The sequence below is a fragment of the Daucus carota genome, chromosome 1, assembly GCF_001625215.2.
Source record: "Daucus carota subsp. sativus chromosome 1, DH1 v3.0, whole genome shotgun sequence".
NCBI classification, from domain to species: domain Eukaryota; kingdom Viridiplantae; phylum Streptophyta; class Magnoliopsida; order Apiales; family Apiaceae; genus Daucus; species Daucus carota.
The window spans coordinates 8,294,903-8,307,268 of NC_030381.2; the positions used below are offsets into that span (position 1 = coordinate 8,294,903).

The 12,366-nt window shown below is 32.5% G+C and overlaps 1 protein-coding gene across 1 annotated transcript; it reads right to left on the minus strand.

The window, feature by feature from the left end:
• Positions 1-10,380: 10,380 nt before the first annotated feature.
• LOC108217550 (protein FAR1-RELATED SEQUENCE 5-like) lies at positions 10,381-12,366 on the minus strand. Its single transcript, XM_064088129.1, has 3 exons — positions 12,324-12,366; positions 11,129-12,207; positions 10,381-10,986 (listed from the first exon to the last, which is right to left on the minus strand). Exons 1-3 carry the CDS (start codon positions 12,364-12,366, stop codon positions 10,381-10,383), a joined length of 1,728 nt encoding a protein of 575 aa, XP_063944199.1.

A 12,366-nucleotide genomic window follows, 5' to 3' on the forward strand; every position in this document is an offset into this window, starting at 1 on the left:
TATTTTTTTATATACATAAAAAAATGATTTTTATATACATATGTATATATTTTTAAAAAGAGGTTTTTTTTAATAATGAATATTTGTTAATTTTATAACTATCCTAACCTATTTTTGAAGATATTATAAATTTTAAACATTTAAACTTTATTACATGAACTTATAGTAAGCTGTTTGACTTTTTGAACAAAATGAATGTTGTTTAATAAGGATGTCTTAATGAATTTTTCAGGGTAATGTATGTAGGGAATCCCTGATTAAGTGCGCTAAACTTTCCAGGAGTTTGATTGAAAAAAATCAAAGCTAACACTCTACACACAACCCAAAATTAGGAAATTCTTAATTGTTTATGCTGTGGTCTTAAATGTTAAATTATAGGTTCTAGAACCTGAGATTTCCACTTCCACATACTTACATCAACTCAATCGAACAAACAGAACTCCAGAAAGAAAGAATGATGAAGAGGGCTAGGTTCTCCGACAGCATCGAATTATGTATTGGAAGAGCAACCCTTTGCTTTTAATTTTAGATTTCATTGCTTCCCAAACATGATTTAATACTTCAAATTACTAATCGAATTTCTTCTCTGTGTTTATTAGCTGATCCAAAAAAGCTAAACGATGACCAGGCGGATCAATATTTAAGGTATCGAGTTTGATTTGTGATTAGAATTCTCTTTTGCATGTAAAGAATTGATAAGAATTACTAAGTTTTGATTTTTTTCTTTAAATGATTATGTAGTTGTTTGTGGACATCACTGGATAATCAGAAAGCTAAAGGATGTCTATATGTTGATTCTCTTCTAATGACGAGTTACTATACTAATGTAGAGGGTAGAGTAAAAGTCTATAAAAAACTGTTGAGGGACAATTTCTTCCAAAGACAATATGTTTTCTTTCCACTATGTCTCTGGTATGTAATACTAAACTTAACAATTAAAGCTACCATTTTTGTTTATAGTTGTGTTATTAAATGTATATACAGTTAAAATTAGTTACAAATTTGTTTAAAGCAGGAATCACTGGATGCTAGTGATTTTATGCAATCCGGGTAACGATCTAAGAGCTGGTAGTGAACGTCCAACAATGTTACTATTGGATTCTCTGAAAGGATCTCTTTCGAGGAAGCCAGAAGAATTTATGAGAGGGTATTTTTCTACATTCCTATTACTGTGTACTATGTTTTGTTATATTTGTATCGACTATAAAAATACATTTTTAAATTAGGTTGCTGAGATCACTTTTCAAATATGCAAAGAGAGATTGTACCCAGAAGAATCTAAAAACTATCCCTTTTTTATTGCCTGAGGTAATTAGACAAATTACTTGTTGAATAATGGAATATTGTTGAATAGTTGAATAGTGTTTGTTAACAAAATACCAGGTACCAAAGCAGAATGATGAGAAAAGCTGTGGATTCTTCGTGTTGTATTACACAACCCTGTTCTTAAAAATGTGTCCGCCAACATTCAATATAATGATTGATTATCCTTCGTTTGTAAGATCTACCCCTATACACATTGACCAGACCTATTTATTTTTATCAAAACATATCACTAGTTTTTCTAACTATTCCTATACAAAAAAACACAGATGTCAAGGAATTGGTTTAGTTGCGAGGAATTTGATAAATTCAGATGCAGATTATTAGGAATCTTTGGAAAAAAGGGTACGTTTTACTACACTCATATAACTTTTTTGGAAGGATCTTTATATGTGTTTTCACACAGGTTGTGCTTCTGGGACAAAAAGATTTCATACGGAGATGATGGCGCTGGTTGTATCGTTTTCATCTGAAGGTGAATTCCTTAACTACTTGATTATAACTACATGATAATTTTTTGGAATGAAGGATGAGAATATACAGTAATCCACATCAGTCTTCTTTATCATAAAGATATATGGTGTGGTTATGTTCTGCTCTTTTTTTTTTGATGAACAATGCAGTGACTGGTATGTCAAGTTGTGATAAGAAAAAGGCTAAGAGACAGCGAGTTGAGGTCAAAAAAAGCAATTTTGTTGATTTGGTAAATGATCAATGTTCTAAACTTCTAAAAAGATATAAACAAATCAATGTTAATTGAATCTTACCATTGGGGACTATGCAGGATGTTGCAGAAACCAGTACGAAGAGCCAAGTCACTGAAAAGCATGCAAAACGGCATAAACTATTTATGAAATTAAATCCAACATTGTTCTGTGATATGATCGAGAGTTTGAGTAGCTCTCAGAAAGACTGGGTTACTAAGACCGGTTTTGGAAGTATCTTGGACTTTAATCTTCATAGTTATCCAAAATATCTGTCTTATATTGTTGTAAAAAATTTTGATTGTGACTCCTGCGGTATCATGGTGGACAATAAGATTCTACAAATTACAGAAAATGATGTTCATCGTGTGCTTGGTTTGCCGATAGGACCAAAGTCTGTACCATTCATTAAGAGTGATTCACTGGCAAGGGAATGGAGAAAGCAGTACAGTGATAACAAAGATCCTTTCAGAGTCGCTGTGAAAGATGTTTAGTCTGTTGTTAAAGATTCAACACTATCAGATGAGAACTTCAAAAAGAACTTTATTTCTTTGATGTTTTGTTTCTTTTTCCAGCCTCCTTCAAATTCGTTCATTAGACAAAAGTTGTTGCGTTTTTGTTGTAACTTAGACAGATGTTTCGATTATAATTGGTGTGAGTTTGTTATTAGTTGTTTGAAAAAGACTACTAGATTTTGGCTTCAAAAGGATGAAACAGAGTACTACACGGGACCTCTACCCCTCCTTCTGGTATGCACTTCTGTTGAAAAAAATTATGTATCTTATAGGTATTAGTGCCAAACAAATATGACAGTAACATCTGAAATACTTCTTCCAGTACTTCTTCCTTGATAGTCACATTGGTAAAAGCTGTTTTCCCGAGAGATACAAACATAGGTTCCTACCGTGGAACAATTATTGTTTGGATAAGGTGGAACAGGTTTTGATACAAAGAGGATGTATAGTCGATGGTTTTTTGCAGAATGTATGTGTCGACTACTTGACCTTAGAAAGCTGCAGGATAAAGGTTAGCAGATAAATAAACAATTTTTCTATTAAGTAATTTGTTTGTATCTAGTTTTGAATTTGCTCCTTTCTAGATTTTTCCAAAATACTTATGTATATTATAATTTTACAGAGTAATGCTGAGACTGCTCCAAATATAGGTAGTTCAGAGACCCCTGATTCTGTTGACGAGCACATGGTAAGTTCTCTTGACTTCTGTGTTGCCTAACACAAATTTAAACGTATTGTACGTTACACAAAAAATCTCATAAGATTAACGTGGAAAAAGCAATTGTGGGTGTTATATTAGCTGATGTTTTAAGTTTCCTCTGTTGTGTTAACCTTTTTAAGGTGCACCATGGCGATGATATGGATTGGGATTTGATACCAAAGGTATAATCAAACATTAACTTAATGTTATACCATTTCAAACTGATTTTGTAGAGAACCTAATTGTTTTTAAAACTTGATTTTCTTACTTAGGGGCACACTAAAGGTCTGGAATGGAACTTTACACAACAAAATAAAAATACCTGTTATGACTCATTCCATGACAAGGTTTGCATGTTATTTTGTGAATTTTTTTATTATGAATAATAATTTTAAAAAACTTATTTAATTCATTTTTGTGAAGGATACAAGTGCTTTTGGAATGGACGCAGAAATCAATCGCACACAGGGCGAACAAAGGGTAATATTTACTGTTTTTATCCTTTGTAACGGGTTTTGAAGAAAAAATTACACACTAAAATCTACTATTGTTTTCAAAATGAATCTTGTAATATTATTGTACAATAAATGGCATTCATTTTTAAGCCACCATCAATTCAGATGCCTTGTTTTGATCAAGAACAACATAAAAGATCAAAGGCACACTATGAACAGGTTTGACAAAATTTTTTATGTCACTTAATCTCGTTAGTGTTTTGGTATAAATTGTTTTATAATGAATTTTATTTATCAGGGAACGACCTCAACGAGTAATGCACAGAAATCTGAAAACGAAGACAATCATGTAAGTTTGTCAATTTGATCATTGTTGTGTCAGTTCTCCTCTTTAGTTAGTTGTTCTTCTTAATATTTTTTTAACATTGCTTTTTAGGGAAAATACACTTTGCTGGAATCTCTTTTAAGTTCTTACAAGTCGATCCAGCAGACGTTGTTGCTGCACATTCTTTATGCAGATGACATTGCTTGCAATGAGAAGATGGATTCCATAAAGAAATCTTTTAAGGAGTTGAATGAAAAGGCAAACTTGTTTGTTGACTAAACTGAAAGTTTTTGAAGCTTTCAAAATGTTTTATAATCTAAAAATCTGGATGAATTGTCTTTTCAATGGTTTGTGGTTCTGTTTCTTTTCAACTTGTTCTATACTTGCTTTTATAATTGAAGGGATGGTAGGACAAGTATCGGTAAGTGGTTCTCTATAATCACTTTTTTGAAGCAGTATAAATGGAAATTCTGGTAGAATTTATTCGTGAAATTAACATAATTAATTTTATATTTATGAATAATAATGTTCTAAAAAACTGATTTGTATCTATCAACGTTACTCTGACATTAACAAAAAATATAAATGACAAATCAAACAAGTCTTGTTTTTTGGTAAGTATTTAAAAGTAACAAGTGTTCTTTATAAAAACACAAATTTATTCCGGATATCATTCTAATCAGATCGAGAAAACTTCATACATGTTTCCTTAAGTGTTCTTTATTGTTATAAAATAGTCAATAGTATCCTTCTGGTATACACGAAAGGATGTTAATTCAGATGTTCCTTAAGATACGTGTGATCACAGAAACAAAAACATAGAATTTATTAAGATTATTCAAACAAAAACATCTAAAGGGATATTAAGAACCGATTTATTATAGATATCTTAATAACAATTACCATAATTGGACTTCAAAAACATAGAATTTAAAAGGAAACAGTATCAACAAATAAAATTATATATAAACACACATAGATCAAGGAACACTTGGAAAAAATAAAAAAATCTTACTAAATACCGTAGAGAATCTAGAACTCAACAGATAAAAGAACATAACAGTACCATTTAATATTATATTACTAGAAAAAGAGTATCTTATAGGGAACGAAACACATAGAACAATATGTAACAAAATTTATTATCTCAAAAAACATTATCAGGAATTCATTTAATTAAGAGAAGAAACACGTGTATTAAATGACGTACTGTACTTTGGTTAAATTGTCTATATTATGTTATTCTAAAAATAGGTTTATTTATAAAACACATCATATAGAAATATTTTTTTAATTCATAGGTATATTTCCATAAAAAAATATTCCCTTGACTGATCAATAAATATATTAGACATACGGTACTAAGATTCCCTTGACTGATCAATAAATATATCAGATATAGTGTACTAAAGCAAAACTAAAAGCAGTCATTTTCTATCTATATTTTTGCTGAACTCTGTCCAACAACCATCACTTACGGAGTGTTTGGATTCTTAAAGAAATCAGGGTTTTAAAAGAAAAGCACGAAAAGGGAGATCGCAACTACGATTCAAGATGATGAGAACAACTCGATTCGCTGGAGAGAGGGACATAGGTATCAATTCTATGAATTGTTCGTTTTCGATCTTTCATAAAAATTCAATCGCAGTTCTGATTATTGAATTTAATTCTTTGTAGTGAATCCATTAGATACAGAAAGCTTGAGTGATGCTCAGGCTGATCAATATATAAGGTACAATTAATTTTTTAATTGAATGTTGCTTTGCATGTTAAAAGATTTGTTGAAATTGTAAAATTTATAAACACGAATCCATTTGATACAGTTTGTTGTGGAAAACGCTTGGTGAGGAAAAAGAAAAAACTTGTCTCTTTGTTGATCCATTGCTAATCAAAAATTACTACGATTCAAATGGTGATGACGAGGGTCTATTTAAGAACTTTGGTAAACAAAAGTTCTTCAGCAGAAGATATGTTTTTTTTCCCGTATGCTTGTGGTTAGTGTTTCGATACTACAAGACTGTGATTTTTTCAATAAACAAACTTGGAGTGGTGAAAACAACTGTAAATAGTTTATTGTCTCAGGAAACATTCGGTGTTGGTGATATTGTGCAATCCAAACTACAAATTAAGAGGAGGGGTTGAACGACCTACAATGCTTCTTCTGGATTCTCTGAAGGGTTCGGACTCAACTACTATTGAGGAATTTCTTCGAGGGTAATCTAATATATTGTACGTTTTGTAAAATTACCTGCCAGATAGATTATATGACAAAATATTTGCGATAAATGTCTTCACATTACAGATTGCTTTCCTCTTTTTACAAATATGCCAAAATGGATTGTTCTGATCTTAAGTACTGTGACAACATACCATTCCTGATTCCAGAGGTAATATGACAACTTCAAATTATTGCAATTTTGATTTACTAAAAACTACTTTCAGTGAAGCAGATTATTGACTTTACAGGTGCCAAAACAAGTAGATAACGAAAGTTGTGGATTTTTCGTGTTATTTTACACGACTTTGTTTGTCAAGATGAGTCCAGACAGATATAGCTTAATGGAGCACTACCCTGGTTTTGTAAGACTATAATTGTTAATCCTTTCAATGATGAAGTTTTTATTTTCATTATTCTGTGTAGTTTTCGAGACATTACTGAATCTTTGTCTTGTAATGTCATTTAGTTTAGTCAGAAATGGTTTACCAGGGGACAATTTGAAGATTTCAAAACTGCTTTGATTAAAGTTTTTAGAGATGAACGTAAGCCAAGTATTTTGCATTATAATTACATTATCATCCTTTAATTTATTATTTAAGGCTTAGTTCTTTATTAATCTTAAAGATGAATACCAAATGGAAGCTAGTGAACACAGCACAGAGGACGAAAGACGTTCTGATTCTTGTATACTTGAGCTGATAAAGCAAATATGTGTTAACTGTGAGTTCTCATGTGAAAGTTGAATATGTTAGATGTCCTCGAATTCAATTATTTTAGAAATTTTACTGTTTGATTATTTGTTTTCAATAAATACAACAGGCAATCTTATTTCATCAGCTGTTGGTAGTAAAGATTCAATGAATGTAGTCAGGGATTTAACGACAACCACTGATTACGCAGTAAGCATAGCTCAAAACTTTCACAGTTCCAATAAAAAGATTTCAATAATAATAAATGTTTATGTTTGATATTTAAACTAATAAAATATATATTCTTTTTTTACATAGTCCTGCACCGATAGGAAAAGAAAGAGCAAAGAAGCTGACAACGAGCATTCTACTGTGGCGCAAGAGGGAGAACATAAGCTGGTTAACTTAGAACACAGAATACATATGAAATTGAGTCCTGCTCTGTTCTGTGACATGATTCAGAACCTAACTCTTTCGCAGAAAGAGTGGGTAAGGAGAACGGTTTTTGGCTGTGTTCTAGACTTCTCATTAAGTGACTATCCAAGATATCTTGGATTCTGTATTGCAAAAAAATTTGATTTTGCTAATTGTTGTATGATGGTTGATGAAGCTACAGTAAAAATCACAGAGAACGACGTTCACCGCGTTCTTGGTTTGCCACTGGGACCAAACTCGATAACCTTCGTGAACAGTAAATCATTGGCTACAGAGTGGAAGAAACAATTAAAGTTTAAAAAGAATTCTTTGAGAGTAGCTGTTACTGATATTATACAGTTGACCAAGAATTCTACTACTGTGGATTTAAATTTTAAGAAAAACTTTGTTTCTGTATTGATAAGTTTCCTGATCCAGGCACCATGTAATTCTTATATCAGAAAGAAATTATTGGGCTTTTGTTGTGATCTAGATAACTGCTCAAACTATAACTGGTGTGAGTTGGTATTGCGAAGCCTGAAGAACTCAGGAAAGTTTTGGTCAAATGATGCTGAGACAAGATACTACACAGGGTCACTTCCTTTCATATTGGTATGTTTCCCTTTTATTAAATGACATGAAACTCATTTAAATAATATGCTAACAACTTTAAACAAAAATCTAGTACTTCTTCCTGGACTTCCACTTTGGACGGCGATTTTTTCCAAATGATATACTTCCAAGATTTATACCGTGGAATAGTTATTGTTTGAAGATGATGGAAGAGTACATGATATCAAATTCTCTCATAGTAAATGGAGAACTCCATCTGTCAAAAGGTCCAGATCTAAATTTAGAAGTCTGTATGATTAAGGTAATTGCATTTTTCATAGTTAATTAATGTAAAATCATGTGAGATAGCATGTGAGATATATATAAGATGTTTCGTTTTGCAGGGTAAGAAAGTTTTGGATGAATGCCCATTATCTGTGGAGATTCCGAATGTGAAAAAGAAAAAAAAGGTTGCATATTTTGACTTATGAAATGTAAATATATTAATATCATACTATTTTCAGTTAAAATAATCTAATTTTTTATGTCAAAGATTATGATCATTTGTATTACCGCAGTACAATGATAGCATAAGAGGTCCTGGAATTTCTGCAAAGAGTAATGCAGATGAATATGATTGGGATACAATTAAAAAGGTATAAATTAAAGATGGTACTGAAAAATTCCTTAGATATTTCTACGTTATTCTTATAACGTTTTGTGAATTTGTTAAAGAATACATTTGCTGGGAAGGAATGGAACACTACTGGCGTGCTCCAAAATCAGGGGAAGGAATGGGACACTGATCAAAATCAGGTATTATTTTTTAAAAAGAACGTAAACAATCACATATCGTCCCTTTTGCTTGTATATTTTTGTGCTGATTTTTATATGAACGAGCAATTGGAATTTACTTTTCTTTTTTGTTATCCAGTGTCAGATAATCTTGTTAATGAGATAAACTTTTTGTTCTTATGCAGGGCAAAATCTCAGATCATGCAACCAAAAATCAACATGTTTTGAGTGGTGAAGAGAATACATTAAAGAATGATATGATTAAAGTAAGTCAACTTTTTAAATTTATACCATATAGTGAGGTTCTTTGAACCAACAATCAATGTTATCTATATTGTTCAGATCTTGACCATTTTAAGAAACTCTTGCAGGATAAGTATTCACTACTTGAATCTCTTTTGGATTCATACCACTCGATCCAGAGTACATTAATGTCCCATATCATATCTGCAGAGAAAGAAAGCAATAAAGATGAAAAGATTGAAGATATAAAATTCGCTTTCGTCGAACTGAATAATGAAGCTAATCACTTCATTTTGAACAGTGGTACAACCAATGGTTGAATTTGACGCTTTTATGTAATTCTGCAACTGTGGTCGATTCTAGATTGATGCAAGTAGCAAAACTTTTGAACAACGGTATAACTGTTTTTGATTCCTCTGAGAAGAAAATTATCTAATGACTGTAGTCAGTATGTTATTAGATAACGATACCCCTTTTAGAGTGTTCGGTAATGTATATTATTAAGTTATTTGTATGTACAGTAATCTGGTTTAACGAATGTAACTTTGTTTTATTTCTCATATCAAAACTTAAACAGAATAATTCAGACTTATGAGAAACATAAGTCGCTATAAAACTGTTCACATAATATAGAATTCATATGAATAGTGTTCCTAAACTTGTTCTTATTGTATATAAACATACAAGTGTAGGAACGTGCGAGTACACAATAGATAAAAGCAAACAAAAACAACCAGCCTATAAACAAAATTTATAAAGAACTTTAACAAATATAGCACTATGTTCTCGGGACAAGTTTAATGTTAAGTCTTCTCAGGACAAGTCCTTGAATCATGATAAGCATACTCTTGGCAAGTTGCACATTTCCTCATTTTCCTCTTGTTGCACCCAATTGATTTCTCTGCTCCTGATATGATTCTTTTCCTGCTGCCCTTGTTGTTACTTTTGTTAGGATTCTGTATTGTAATCTCATTGACAACACGAGAATCTATTAATTCTTCGATCTGCTCTGAGTTTAATCGAGTTTTTGGTTTCTTCATTGTTGTTGTTATGTGTTTCCTCATGCTAGAAAGTCCGTTTTTAATATACTCTAAAACATCAGCATTACCAGATGCGTCGCTTAGGCAGCCTTAGAACTCAAACCAACAATCTTGTGTCTGCACACGCCTAGATAATATTGTTGCATCTCTATCAGATATTTCTCCAAGTTCAAGAGTGCTGAAACGCTCAACTGCGTTCTTCAACCATCTGTTTGAGACATACTGTCGCGGTATTATTCTAATTCCACAAATACCAAGGCAGAAAAAGGCATGGGAACATAGATAGCCAACCCTGGTGAACAGTTTGCACGAACATTCAATAAAATGTGTTTCCATGTTAAGTTCAACCTAAAAACATATGCATGGTGTTAGAAAAATTTAATTACTGTAATCAGTATTATATAATCCTAGCAAGTATTCTTCGAATAAAAATTCTCAATAACAAAGTACAAAACCTCAAAAATCCTGGTTCTCTTCCCTGGTTCTTGGATCTTTATTTTCTTCACATTGTCCAGACAAGTCATGCCCAATAGGATAATATCCATACAACCAGCTCTTATCTCTTCTTGAACCTTGTAAAACAGATCCCTTGTGTAAAGTCTAATCGCATCTTTTTCAATCTCTCTGTCTGTAATTGTTTTTGGTGTGAAGTCATCATAGTGTGTCAGTTTCTTAGCGTTGTTCCTTTGTTTTTCAATTGCACTCTGATAGCATATGTAAAACTCTGAAAGTGTATCACCTCGTTGGACATAATTTCCAAAATAAAAATTAGAACTTTCTGACCTCGATGTTGTACGCATAAGTCCTACCATTGGTTCATCATTAAAGTATGCTGGAATCCACAAAGATCTCATGTCAAACATTTCTTTTAGCCAAACATTCTCGTTCAAGTCAAATTCATCAACAGCATCTATCCATCCTTGTTCAAATTCATCTGGCGTTATGTGATCTGCCCAGATTACTCGTCCAAGTTTGTCCATGAATCCTGATTCAGCACAGAAAACAGTTCCTAGCTGCGGAAAAAAGAGTTGTAGACTAATCAGCATCTTTTTACTAACAACTCAGACATTTTTTATACAGATGCACATGTTTTATTATTCAAATTCTTCTAACAATACATGAGATTAAAAGAACACAATCTAATATGTTATTTACCTTAGAAGGAAATTTTTTCATTATATGCCACATACAAAGCCGATGCTTAACAAGTGGGAAGCAAATCTGAAGAGCAGCTTTCATTGCTAAATCTTGGTCTGTAATAATACATTTAGGATCCTTACCAAACACCTTCTTAAAAGATTCGCATGCCCATCTATAGTTTTCGTTGTCTTCCCGTTCAAGCAAAATCGCCCCAAAAGTCACACTCTTCCAGTGATTGTCAATTCCTACAAGAGGAATGAAAACCATGCCATACTTGTTTGTCCTATACGTTACATCAAAAGAAACAGCATCACCAAATACTTCATAGTTTTTCCTGCCTTCACCATCTGCCCAGAATAATTGAGTGAGATGATTTCCCGAGTCGGTTCTATATTCAAATCTAAAACTCGAGTCTGAAGATTCTTGTATATCCCTGAATTTCTGGACAATCATATCAGCGTCGTGCTTCCCAATGTGTTGTTTAATATCCCTGGCAAAGTTCTTAAAATCAACAACAGTAGCTCCTACATCTTCATATGAACCGATCATTGATTTAAAAATTGTATACGCTCGTGAAGCACCAATGTTTGATTTGGACGCATCAAAGATAAATGTTCTGTGGAACTCGGTTAGAGACCTACTACACCTTAGGAATTGCATTCCTCCCTTTCCTGCAAAAGGGTGATTGTGCGATTCTGTGAACTTTTTCACATAAAAACCACCTAGTTGATGTGAAGCAAGCACAAGGTCTGCATGGCATTCACACTTTGTTGAAACCGTTCTCCTCCTCTTTTGGAGTTTTCCATCAACATTTTTGTCGTCAGGACGTTCGGATCTTGAGCAAACAAAATACTTCTCTATAGTATTACCATCCTTGTCACTCCTTTCAGTGGAACGACGTACATCAAATCCAGATGATCTACCGTATTCTTTGTAGAAAATAAAAGCTTGATCAAGATCACTAAAACGCTGATCAATGTATGGTTTCAATCCCTCGGCACATTCAGGGATCCAATCTTTACCAAGCTCTCGCAAATCAACATCAAAATTTTCATCAATCCTATGGTGATCAAACACAGTATTGCTACAAGCATCTGTAAACAATAAAAGAATGAAACGTAACGGTCTAATCTCGTAGACAAGAATTCAGAAGAAAGTAATATATTATTAAGATACATAGTTCAAAACTTTCGCGAAAATGGAATCAAACCAGAATTCGAATGCACTTCAGTGTTCCTGCTAGTATTCTCCAT